This window comes from Sebastes umbrosus, chromosome 10 (assembly GCF_015220745.1).
Source record: "Sebastes umbrosus isolate fSebUmb1 chromosome 10, fSebUmb1.pri, whole genome shotgun sequence".
Taxonomy (NCBI): Eukaryota; Metazoa; Chordata; class Actinopteri; order Perciformes; family Sebastidae; genus Sebastes; species Sebastes umbrosus.
The window spans coordinates 5,725,173-5,738,471 of record NC_051278.1 but is presented as its reverse complement, the minus strand read 5'-3'; the positions used below and the strand labels follow the sequence as shown (position 1 = coordinate 5,738,471).

Genomic DNA, 13,299 nt, shown 5'->3' with positions numbered 1-13,299 from the left:
AGAAACATTTTCTGCAAAATGGACAGTTCCTCCCCGAAAAGTTATCAACCCCACAGAAAATAAACGGTATGAGATTTTAAGAGTTGCTTGTATCGTGTCTGTTTTTAACTAAATCAACACATGATTTTAGATGTGCAGCGATGATACAGGATGTTCTTGAGCTTGAGATGTGATATTTCAAAATAAAATCAAAGCAAGTGTGTATTTTAGGAAGCAAAGAAAACCTTTCAGTGGAATCTCTCATTCAGTTTGTCTTTGTGTGTTTTAGTAACTTGTATCGATTAAACTTCTGATCATACGTCAACTGAGAGGACAAAGACATTTTAACAAGAGACTCAGAGAACATGTTTTGTAACACTAACCTTATACGCTGTTGATGGCTGTCTTTACAACCAGACAAATTGTTTTTTATCCCCATCTAGGAGATACCACGAAGTAAACTAGATCAAAAATTGGCCATAAAAATGTTCGACGACATATTTTGGCATTACATCTAAAAATGTAACATTTATGTTTTTTGACATCAACCGATTATTAATGTAAAGGAATGTGTGATACATTTTTTTTTCTCCATAAAACTGATAAAGGAATCAATCAAATGTGAAAGGCACAGTGTGTAGCACGTCGGGGGATCTATTGGCAGAAATAGAACATTTTTATTTTGTGTATAATCACCTAAAAATTTGAATCGCTGTTTTCGTTACCTTAGAATGAGCCGTTTATATCTACATACTAGGGCTGTCAAAGTTAACGTGATAATAACGCGCAAATTAGTTTTAACGCCACTAATTTCTTTAACGCAATATGCGATTTTTAATAAATCTCTTAACGGGACGCCGTCTTTCGGAGGTTGTAGTGAGCTCAGTTTTAAAGCTAGAGGGAAGATATCTACATCATATGAAACTAGAAAACCTAAGGAATCCATATTTATTGTTAAATGACCTGATTGTGTTTATAAAACTTTTCTGCAGCCCTGAAACTAACATTTGAATTAATGGGATACCAATCATGTCATATAAATGCACCAAACTTGCGCTAAATTTTGGCGAGGAAAAACTGTCATGACCATTTTCAAAGGGGTCCCTTGACCTCTGACCTCCAGATATGTGAATGTAAATGGGTTCTATGGGTACCCACGAGTCTCCCCTTTACAGACATGCCCACTTTATGATAATCACATGCAGTTTTGGGGCAAGTCATAGTCAAGTCAGCACACTGACAGCTGTTGTTGCCTGTTGGGCTGCAGTTTGTTATGATTTCAGTGTATTTTTTTAAGATAAATGCAGTACCTGTGAGGGTTTCTGGACAATATGTGTCATTGTTTTGTGTTGTTAACTGATTTCCAATAACAAATAAATACATACATTTACATAAAGCAGCATATGTGCCCACTCCCATGTTGATAAGAGTTTTAAATACTTGACAAATCTCCCTTTAAGGTACATTTTGAACAGATAAAAAATATGCGATTATCACGATTAAATATTTTAATGGATTGACAGCCCTACTAAATACGTTTCTACAGTAACCCAAACCGGACAAACCAAACCCTGGCTCTAGATTAGCTCATTCGAGTTTTCACGTTTCCGCGTCGGCCACCGTCGTTCTCCTACCTACACACTTAAAACACAGGAGAAATTTCAGTTGGTTGCAATCTGCAACCTCAATGCTATAGATGCCGCCTAATCCTACACACTGCACCTTTTTAATGGCTGAGGATGTCAATGTGAAGCTATTGAGTATATACTTGGTAGTGCTACCATCATTTTGACACTGAATGCACAAGTTGATAAAAAAAAAAATTGTTAAATAACCTGATTGTGGTGAATAAAACTTGGTTTCAGCCCTGAAACTAACATTTGTATTAACGGGTGTTGGCTAGAAGCACATGTATTAGCATGAACGTGGCTAAAGTCGCTCATCTGCGGTTGTGATTAACAGCAATCAGAGTCCTATGAAAGGCACCACCTTAGGGAAAACATTTTCCACTCCAAACTTACTAACATGGCAATTTAAGTGTCTTTATGTCTTATATGATTCATATTTCTGACATTTGTTTTCTAGGTGCAAAGCAACACTTCTGTGGGTATTTTACACAATAAAAGTGTTGCACAGGCGATAAAAAAAGTGGATTCAAGCTCTCTACACGTAACTAGACTACGCTTATTTTTAGCTACTTCACCACAACAGTGCAATAAAGCATCAGGAGCTAGAATCCAGTGAGATGATCCGTTTCAAACCCATGAAAACGTAGTGAAATAGTGTGTCGTTGGGGACGTTGGTGCGGTTCCTGTCGCTGAACGTTTGAAGGAGCGACATGCTGGCATGTTGGTGACAAAAAAGATTGTGACACTTTCTGAGCAGTTACAAAGCTGTTACATTCTTTTCTTAAATTGTCTCCCAACATGTGCGACATGACCCTTTAAAAACCACCTTAGTAGCATTTAGTGACACATCTATACGGCGCTGAAATGTATTCTCCTGTTGTGTCAATTAGATTCCAGCTTTGTAGTATTTGAAGTATTTACTCTTGTGTTTCTTTTGGATATATACTGTATATCTCGTAGCTGGTTGGTTCACCTATAAGCTTATACCTGTGTTTCTATGGAGAAAATGATGAAATGAATAAAAAACGGACTTGTGGGAAGTGATCCACTCGGACAAATGAACCCTCAGCTCTGTTAAGATTTCAGCTTTAGCGATGGTGTCTCAGTTAAATTCAGCTAAACTAGTGTCCACGTCCTCTGAAGCAACCTCTAGTGTCACAGCTTGTAAAGACTGGTAGTGTACTGCCACATGTAGACTCTCCTACACAATGCACATCTACATGCATGTAGTGACCTCCTGTACAGATGTAGGTCTTTAAAAAAAGTCACAGCGATGAAAATTTAAAAACGTCTCCAAATAGGACTAAAATTAATAAAACGTTTGGACTTGCACAGAAGTTAAATTTCCCGCCTCACTTCTGTTCTACTACCATCCATTGCTCAAAAGCTTTAACACATAATAAATCTAAATAATCTGAGGTGTATCATACTAGATAACAGATCTTGAGCACCTCATTATAGCATAGTAGTACACACCTATTTACCCAGCATCTCGTTTTAGCTTCTGAGAAAATCCATTTTGTTTTGGAGGCTCGTAGAACAGAAGCTAAGAATGGGAGTTTAGCTCTTTATTTAGTCTGTACAGTAAACGTGGCCTGGAGGCAATATTTAAAACAATTTGTTTGTTTTAGCTACTTTGGAGTACCATATAGGGGGTTTTCTGCTACTGGTTATTCAAATTGTTTCAGATTATTCATAGTGAGATCAGTTTTAACAGCCTGATGTACTTGTATATGGTGCAAACTCCACCCCTGTGGAAAACCACAGAAGTTCAATTTAATGTTAGAAATGATGGCTGACAGCTAATATATATATACGAGAGCCCTGAGAGGCAAAAAAATCAAGTGATCCATTTACTAAGTGATCTAAATTTCTCTCCCGTGTTGATGACTTACTAACAGGTGAAAAAAAAAAAGGTTTTTACCAGGATAATATTTCTAAAGCCGCCCACACGTGATCGCTCTGTGCTGGCTGTGCCATTGTTTTTATTATGGGGATTGCGGTGCCGCCAAAAATGGTTCGCCAGAGGCCAAACATCAGAACTGTGTCCATAGCAACGGTCTGTTACACATAGCAACAGTCTGTTATAAAGAAATAACAGACCGTGGAACGCTGTGATTGACCAATCAGAATTGAGTATCCAACAAAGCCGTGTAATAAATAGGACTTATAACATTCATGTTTTCTTCCAGGTGAGTTGTAATTTACATAATTTGCGAACACAATATTTATGCACCGTGTGTTTAGAGTGCATGGAGAAATCAAAACTCACCATGAATGTTTTTAGCCCTATTTAGAACACAGCTTTGTTGAATACTCGATTCTGATTGGTCAATCACTGCGTTCTGCGGTCTGTCATTTCTTTAGAGCAGACCGTTGCTATGTATAACAGACCGTTGCTAAGGACACAGTTCTGATGTCAGACTGATGGTGGAACGTTTTTGTGTCAATTTCTTAAGTAAGTAGCCGTGTAATAAGTGTAATAATGTACAGCTAACGGGTCATTGTTGTGAAATAAACCTGAGGTTTGCCGGGGTTTATTTCACAACAATGACCGGCTCGCTGTACATCATCGTGTACTTAGAACATGGGGTAATGGTGCAGCCTCTTGTGGCCGAAATGGGTATTACATCAACAAACACACCAAAAGAGATCTTACCTGGCACCTTTTTTTCACCTGTTCTTAAGTCAAGACTTGGAAAATGGATAATTTTTTTCTCACTTGCCTCTCAGGGCTTCCGTAAATATATACCAGGTCTACTGAATAAATATAAATATTTTTTCCTTCCGTGTAAATCCATCTTTTTATTATTGTTTATTAATATCTTATTAAAACTCTTTTGAAGTGTCCTCGAGCAGAAACACAGCTGTCACTTGTTAAAGACCAGATCTGTACATGATGCACTTGTATGTGCATATCCTAAGCCTACATACACACTCTCACACACACACTGTGCATACACACAAGGTCATATATTATAATGACATCACATTTGTTTATCAAATACCTTTTTCTCTGTGCAAAATTTTAACACCAGTGGTTCAATAAAAATAAAAAAAAAATAAAAATAGCAAAATTAAAAAAGCTTTCTGATTAAAACAGCGTAAAAAAAGAAAGGGATGTCAAAACAGGAGAAAAAACAAACGTAAATGAACAGAATTTGTAACCCTCCGTTGCTATGGTGCAAACGACGAGCAGGAAGTTCTGATGGTGACGCATGCAAAATGAAACCAATCGGTGCTGCTTCCTGTAATTGCTCAGTTCAAGCCCGAGCTCCGGGTTATTAGAGTAATATCAGCTTGCTGAAGCTGTCCACCTGAGGAGACTGCAGGGCTCTTTGCTTCCTGATCACATGATCAGGGAACCAGGGAGTGAATTTACCGCCCCGTCACTCCTCCACGCCTCTCTGTTCGTCTCCACAGTTGTACAGAGCAACTATACACACGCCTATCTACACGACCAGTCTTTTTAGTGTTCGTCTCTGTCAAAAAAATACTACATTTATATTTACAACAATTAAATAGAGGTCAATTAAGCACTTGTGTGGTGTGGTGACGGGTATCGGAGTTCGATGCTATAGCGGAGGTGGCGAAGCTTTTTAGTCTCTTTTTTTTTATCCTTTTAAAAGAAACGAAAACAAATAAAAACAGGAAAGCCATCCTGGTTGTTAAAGTTACATCATGCCACAATAAATAAAGGTGTAGTTTAAAAAATAAGGGAGGAAAGGAAAGAGGAAGAGGGAGACGATGAAAGGTTTTTTTCTGTGCAAGATGGCTCTTCTGTGAAGCTTTAGCGCAAGTAGCAGTAGTAGTAGTAGTACTGTATGTGTAGAGCTAGTAGTAGAAGTAGTGTTGATGTCAGACTTCTGTGCTGGATGCGGTGTGTGCGGTACGCAGGGAAAGGTGGGATGGTGTCAGGAAGGATTCTGGGTTGAAGTCGCTCGACTAAGGTGCAGATTCACCCCCCCCGGCTAGCTCGACCTTTTAAACTCCAGAAACGTCTCCACGACCCGCTGCCCTACTACAACACGCTTAACTAATACACATGTAACACTGCGGTGCATTTTTAACAACTGGGAGTCCACATCTGCACCCATGAACGGCTCATCTCCCAGTCACACAGGAGGTTGGGTGGGTTTAGCGGTAAGATTGGGCTGAGTGTGTCTCCCGGTTGCTCACTCCCTTGTTTGCATTAGTGGCTGTTTAGAGAGTGTGTTTATATATGTGTGTGTTTGTGTGTGTGTCTCAGTAGCTGTTTTCATGGCCTGCCAGGATGTAGAGGTTGCTGTGGGCTGTAGGGTTGTCTGTAGGCCGGCTCTCCAGCACCACAACCCTGCAACACAAACAAAAACACAAGCGCACACACACACACACACACACACACACACACACACACAACATCCAGTTTAGTTTCAATGGAAGGTAACACACAGAGGTGGGTGGAGTAGCCAAAAACTGTACTCAAGTAAAAATACTGTTACTTTGCAAAAAAAGTACTCAAATAGAAGTAAAAGTAGTCATCAAAATAACTACATGAGTAATAGTACAAAAGTATTTCCATCATAGTCTTTATTTGACGTGGATATGACTGGAATTATCAGCTTTGTTCTCTTTATACATCCATGGTCAGCTCCATCTGGGCCGTTTGAATGCATTTAACATAAATGTCAGTATCTGGGTGCTCTACAGTCGTAGCGTCGGATGATTTGACCACGGAGATGAGAGTGACGGCTGGCTTGACCGCACGTTACCGCAATACGATGACGTTTCCTGTCCATGACAGAGTTAGCATGCAGCTTTAGCCATCATGTCTAGCTCTCTATAGACTGTCTATAAAATAATACATAAATAAATAAAAGTAGCGCAATTAATGTATCCAAGTGTAACAGAGTAAAAGTAATGATTTTTCTCAAGTAAGAGTAAAAAATATGCTGCAATAAAACTACTATGACAAGTACAATTTACTCCAAACAGTTACCTGAGTACATGTAACTCGTTACTACCCACCTCTGGTAACACAACATCTTTATTTCACCTTTCAATCCAAGACAAAACAACAGCCCAGCCTGATTCTGGCAAACATGAATACAACACTGGGTAAAATAAAGCATGAAAACATAGTGAAGACCCAGAATTTAATGTACCAATAGGATACGGTCCAAGCGTGTAAAACGCCGATATTTGGAAAAAGGCAGCAGAGGGAGTGGTCTTGATCTGACACTAAACCCTTCACACAGAACACTCGTTTACCCCGAGGCAGCTGTTAATACTGTTATAAGAGGGACCCAAAGGCTCACACATTCACACTTCATGTTTCAAAAGGGACTCAGCTGCTCAGTAATGAGACAAAAAGACACCAGAATGATCCAGTCCGTACAAAAGTAGTTCTTGGTAGTTCAAAACAATAATATTTTGTGCAGCCTTAGCACAAATACAACTTCTCAGTTTCCAATTTAGTGACAGCAGACCAGACAAAGATGATTTTGGTGTCTATGTTGTCAGGTAAAATCCCCAAACTTTCCTCAGACACACACACTCTTCCTCTCACACAATCTTAAAGCTCCCGATCAATGACAGAAAGAGGCAGCGTTGGAGCAGTGAGTGTACCTGGGCAGAGTGTGGCCTCTGTCATCAGCATCTGGATCTCTACAGTCGACACGTCTTCAGTGAGAAGACATCAGGGAGGATGTTAACAGTGACCTGGGTGGGTGTAACGTGCATGAAGTGAGGAGGTGTTAGTTTGTGTTGGTGTGTGTTCTCACCTGTCCGATCCCAGTAGTCTGAAGATGCGTGTGCTGTCAGAGATCTCCTGGGTGATCTGATGAATATACAAGACAGAGAGGTCAGAGCTCGCCAGGAGAAACCAGTCCAAACGTAGGATGCTAACGAAATTCCAATTATTGTGGCCAAGAAGGAAAATAAGGATATTGTATGTGTCATGATATAAAATTGCTAATTTAGGTTTAATTTCATGTGATTTTGCAGGTCTGAAAAATTGTACCTATACTATTAATCTGATGCCAGGCTCCATTAATCCACTACATTTAAGGAATTCAGCAGCTACAACAATGGTTATCAAAACAAATTGGAGCTGGAGGTGAACCTTGTTACGTGGTTCAAAGATCTAAAGGTCTTTCCAGGACATTTTTAGTGATAATCTAGCTGGTATGACAGACAGGGATCACGTCATACACTAATAAGTTCCTCTCTGTGGAAGTCAACACAAGAGGAGGAACAGAGGAACACCCCCTGAAGTCAGATTTCAAACTCCAACTCAACGGTTTTCCAGGTTGTTTGGAAACACTCTGTATCAATCTCACCTCATTGGTCTTGAAACTGCGTCCCTGCATGCCATGTCTCCAGAAGGCCAGTACACTGTCTTGGAGACAAACTGCAAAGAAACAGAAACAATGAGGTACAAATTAAACTTGTATAAATCCACGAGAAGATAAGCACGTCGATTCAAGTTCCTTTCATTTGTTTTCTTCCTTTACCTGTGGATTCGATCTGGAAGTTGAAGGTGAGCTCAGCTGACAACTTCCTGCTGGATTTCAACCTGCCCTGGAGGTTCACGATCTTTATACACCCTGTGGAGAGAAAGCGGTAAATCCACTGCAAACACCTCCGGATTCTGACCTGAAGCTGCACGGTGTGAATGCTACTCACTGTCGAGGCAGACGAGGATAGTGTCTCTCTCTAGCTGAGTGACGTGGATCACACACGTCTGCGGTGTGTCTGCAGAGAGAGAGATGAGAGCAGAGCTTTATTTTGGCCTCCAAGCTGCACACAGCAACATCTTAGTAGTCAGATAGTTTGGATGTTTTGAAGTGGGGTTGTATGAGGTACTTGTATGAGGGCAGCAGCAAAACATATTATTGTGTGACTTTGGTGAATCCAAACTAACCCTTTAAAACACCAAAGTCACACAACAACACAAACTAACCAACCTATCGAGGCAGCGGTAGACTACCAACTCCCCTGTTCTGTGTGGTAAAATTACTGTTTTTGTCAATGGAGTCTGGTGGCTTTGAAGAGAGAATAGATGGATATAACGGCTTCAGTTCTCGTCAGACAGCCCTTTCTGCAAACTACAAAAAACGATTTTGTAGTTGGCTAAATATGTTTTGCTGCTGCCCCCGTCCACAGCAGTACATTGCTTTGCTCCGGTGCTGGTACTCTTGTCTGTTTCTCCAAACTGGGAGCGTGCCGACCGCCATCTACTGTAGGTGATACACTGACTATGGATAAGTACCTCGTACAACCGCTCTTCTTGGTCCCACTGTACTCACCTGCTTCTGTGAACCAGGAGGAGGTAGAGTTGGGGTTGACGGTGCCGAACCGGACCACCTGGTTGAGTTCGGTGCCTTTACTGACCGCCACACAGATCAGAGGGTAGGTCTGCTCCGGGACCACCAACATCTCAAAGACCTCCAACGGACAAGGCAACGGGAAGTCGATGTTCTGTGGAGTAGATGAAGAGACAGTAAAGTAAGAAAGGGAAATTGCCTCAGTATCGTCGGTTATCTCAGAGGATACAGCACCAGTATGTGCTAGAAAAATAGATGAATGTAGTGCTTTAGAAATCTTGTAATTGTGCAATATATAAAAAGTTGATATGTATCTAGTAGGCACAGTAGTGCTGACACTATACCTGATATTTAAAGACATGTTTTACAATGTTAGAGCTTATATTTAAACAAATGTTTTAACCTGAGAACCTTAAACAGTGTGTTGCAATGTTTATACTCTTCATATGTAATAAAATGAGCTACAGCAGGAGGTAAGGAAACACAAAGGTTGCCTCCGAAATTCCATACTAACATGCTATTTAGAACGCTAAAACAGTATTAGAGATATTTTAGTATGTCCGAAACCTTAGTATGAAACCAACAGTACGTGAATTGCATACTATTACCAGTGAAATATTACAGTATGTAACGCTGGACACTACAGCGGCATAAATATTGTTCATAACGAACGTTGAAGGACAGCTCTGAAACATCAACAGTGCTTCAATTTAACTGTAAGTATGAGATTTCATTTTGCTACGCGTAATGTATATATTTTAAATTAATTCAGACTTTGATTCTCACAAACCGTCGTTTCGGTCACGTGAGGTTGGCACGGGTTACCATGGTTACACGTCTCCACCTGGCAGGGAGGCTCTCAGGAAGTGACGACGTAAATTACAGCTCAGTGCGTCCGAAAAGATACATACTAGTGTTTATTCAAATAAAAGTATATTGAATGATAGTACACATAGTGGGTATGTAGTGCATAGTATGAGATTTTGGACAAAGTAAAAGGAGAAGTTTCAAAGAGCAAAATCTGACCTTGATGAGCATAAACTTCTGCATGGACTCCACCCACTCCAACAGCATGACACTGGACTGAAAGGCTCCACACAGGTACTTGTGGCCTGTGTACGGGTTACGAACTGCATGGAAACGACACCAGTTATCAGCAACTTTCAATTTATCTCTCTTGGTGAACTTTGTATCTTAAACTCACAATTACCTGTGAAATGTTTACGTCTTCTAAAAGTACATTTTGTGATTTTACAGCGTTGCTACACGCTGTTAAGTTTATGGGGTTGTACTGTAAGTGAACCCAACCAACTTTACTGTCTTTCAGAGGCTGTAAGGGACACAATCCAATGAGCCCAACTGTATTCATGTGTGATGATGTTAGTCTCCATAGTAGCCATTTCATTATAGTGAGACCATTTTTTTCAAATGTGATCTCACTGTATAAAATGACCTCTGGTGACCTCTAGGTTAATCAGATCCTCACGAAACTTTACAGCCACAAACTAGAGACCTAGAGCATTCAGAGGATGGATGGCTTTCCTAGCTAGATTGACAATAAGGGAGTTTCTGAGCAGTTTACACAACAGAAGCGCTCCCAATACAATCGCCAAAATATGCAACTTTTGTTTATTTCTACTTTATGACTAGAACAAATTAATCTTAAGGTTCCCAGCTTTCAGATGATGTACACTACCTCTATGTGACATCTACTGCTGATCTGCTTACTCCCCTGTACTCCCCTAAAAAGGACAAAACCGGTCTAATGTGGGTCTTTTAGGGTTAAGGAAAACATTCTTGAACTTGCAGTACTACTACAGTAGGCACAACAAAACATAAAATCCACCTTCACTAAAAACTCACCTACGCAGCACTTTTGGCACCCTTTAGTGTCTGGAATTTTATTGGACACCGCAAACTTCCTATAAACGGACAAAGAAGGAAATCACTCGATGAGTCAAAGTAACATGAATGTTCTGCTTTCATTGACAGTGAGTTCAATCGTCTAAGACATACGTAAAGAAGAGCGGAGGATTAAAAGGAAATAGATTTTTATAATTTACACGACTGATAAGTGTGACCTCCTGTTGGGAGAGTTTACCTGGGAATCATCTTATCAGGCAGCTTGTGTGTGGGAATGGCTACTGGTAACTTCCCTAACTGTCTGGCCTGTTCAAACATACCGCTCAGACTGTGGGAGTACAGCTGAGAGGCTTTTCCTGGAAGGGAATAAAAACAGAAAAGAGCAAAAGTGAAGAATGAATAATGTTGACTTTAGACTTTAGAGGTGGGACCAAGTCATTGTTCTGAAAGTCACAATTAAGTCTCAAGTGTTTGCACTGAAGTCCAAAGTCCTCAACTCTGAGTTTGGAGTCCTAAACAAATCATAATGTGCTCTGCACTAAATGTTATGCCATTTTAACAACCCGGCGCCAGTCAGTAACTTAATGTTAGTTCTTTATGGCTTTCTCCTGCAACTTCACTGAATGCTGTCAGATTGGTTCAAACTAAGTGGATCTGGGAATTAAGTGTAAGTCTCAATAATATTCACCAAAAGTCCTCTTAATCCGTTCAGTTTTGCAGACAAAGAGTGATCTGTGTACGTGGAGGCTTTCATATTCAACAATGACAAAATGAAATACCAAAAAATGTAAGATTAGAGTGTTCTTACGAATCAAAGAATGAACGGTTAATCCTATTTTCAGAGTACAACAGTAAATTAATAAAATAAAATGGTAAATAACACATGTGAATCCACATTTATCTCACCTATAGGTAAAAAAAAAAGTCTACCATATCTCAGCAGACGATGCAAAGCTTTGAAATAAAGATAACATTTCTTAGAAGTAATGTACAGGTCAACAGCAGATGGTTGGGTCACTCAGGGTTGTAAGGAGATTCTGTACCAGCCGACTGCTCGTCAGAGCGGTTTCATCCAGTAGAGAGTCCGGAGTTCAACAAAAAAAACACCACTTTTCATAGATTCAACAAAAGATAGAAATTCAGTTCAGTTTTTTCACCGAAGAGTAATTCCTCTTTCCAATCAAATCAATAAAGAATCTCTCAAAAAGTAAATAAACCGATCTTTACCTCCGGTACCGGGCAGCTGATGTTCTTCGTGCACACACTTTTTAAATAACATATTTTTTCATCTTTGGGCTCGGGAGGGAAGGTATCAAGTATTTTCAAGTCAAAAGGCTCAAGTCCAGGTGAAGTCACAAGTCTCTGGTGTTAAAGTCCAAGTCGAGTTGCAAGTCTGAAAAGTCACCAAATTTGTGACTCGAGTCTGATTCGAGTCCACACCTCTGACTTTAGATACAAGATGTATAAACCAGTTATGAGAATAAAACTATTTATGTAACTTCCAGACGAGTTGTAACTCACCAGATATGGAAAGAAGACAACTGTTCATGACATACATCCAGGTACACCGCCGAGGAAAGAGCTGCAGACACATGCAAGGTGTAGAGAGAATAAAGATACAGGATGTTTGTTATTATTGTTACACCACTGGAAAGCATCATTGTTTAGGAACTTCTCACATTTCACAGTTAAAATGTAATGAGGGTGAAAACTATATTTTCATATAGCCTGGTCTCACCAAACGGCGGAAGAACAACACACCAAATTCTTAAGTCATTTCGCGTTTTATCTCCACACATTTTTTTGTTAAAACGCATGATCTCCAGTCTCACCTGTTCCATCGAGGTCTCATGCAGCTCGTTAAGGTTTAATGTGTAGATTCCCTCTTCAGCTCCGAATATCAAATACTGGTCTGAAACACACACAGAAACAGACATTACAACACTGAGTTCCTTTAGGAGTCTTGGTGCTTTGATTCAGGATGTGACTGTGCGTGGTTTCCCGTTGGTTACCTCTGGTGTCGGGGTTGATCCAGGAGGTGGCACAGTGGATCTTCAGAGGACAGCCGTTGAACACCTTGGAGAAACACGCACCCATCTGCCAATGGGAGGAGGACACGAATACATGCCTTTCAAATGATTATCTGACAACATCTCTGCAGATTATGATGCTCAAATGTGTTGTGTTTTTCCTTTTCTGAGCGTTTTCTGGATATTCCTTCCAAGGTTGTTAAAGTTTTCAGAAGGTATGATCAGCTTGCTATAGAGCAAATCAACTGAAAAGTACAATGTAATGCAACAAAGATGTGAAGCCGGTGATTAAATACGATGGTATATTCTTGCAAAGTTGACTTTTCCCATATCAAAATCTCAGTTTCCAAACAAAACCATTCACAATGACTGTTTTCTAAAGGGGAGCAGAGAGAGTGACGGGTACTTACATGGACTTTAGGTGTAGGAGGAAGGCCATTACTGATTGGCTTCTAGGAGAGACAGATAGACACACACAAAAGGTCAGTCAGT

General features: G+C 40.1%; 1 protein-coding gene across 12 annotated transcripts in view; it reads right to left on the bottom strand.

Annotated features, from left to right (window-relative positions):
- Positions 1-2,000: 2,000 nt before the first annotated feature.
- The window catches only part of LOC119495442 (mitogen-activated protein kinase kinase kinase kinase 3-like), a 52,354-nt gene continuing 41,055 nt past the window's right edge, over positions 2,001-13,299 (bottom strand). For 7 of the 12 annotated variants that reach the window (XM_037781879.1, XM_037781887.1, XM_037781883.1 and 4 more), the window contains 14 exons: positions 13,218-13,259; positions 12,790-12,874; positions 12,610-12,689; positions 12,299-12,359; positions 11,016-11,133; positions 10,778-10,836; positions 9,941-10,044; positions 8,897-9,068; positions 8,274-8,342; positions 8,102-8,194; positions 7,928-7,998; positions 7,370-7,425; positions 7,215-7,268; positions 2,001-5,940 (listed from right to left, as the gene is read on the bottom strand). In XM_037781879.1, the coding sequence (XP_037637807.1) occupies positions 5,853-5,940; positions 7,215-7,268; positions 7,370-7,425; positions 7,928-7,998; positions 8,102-8,194; positions 8,274-8,342; positions 8,897-9,068; positions 9,941-10,044; positions 10,778-10,836; positions 11,016-11,133; positions 12,299-12,359; positions 12,610-12,689; positions 12,790-12,874; positions 13,218-13,259 (1,152 nt within the window). In that variant the 3' untranslated portion in view covers positions 2,001-5,852. The remainder of the gene's footprint in view (positions 5,941-7,214; positions 7,269-7,369; positions 7,426-7,927; positions 7,999-8,101; positions 8,195-8,273; positions 8,343-8,896; positions 9,069-9,940; positions 10,045-10,777; positions 10,837-11,015; positions 11,134-12,298; positions 12,360-12,609; positions 12,690-12,789; positions 12,875-13,217; positions 13,260-13,299) is intronic. The other 5 variants (XM_037781880.1, XM_037781890.1, XM_037781888.1 and 2 more) reach the window with 1 other exon arrangement.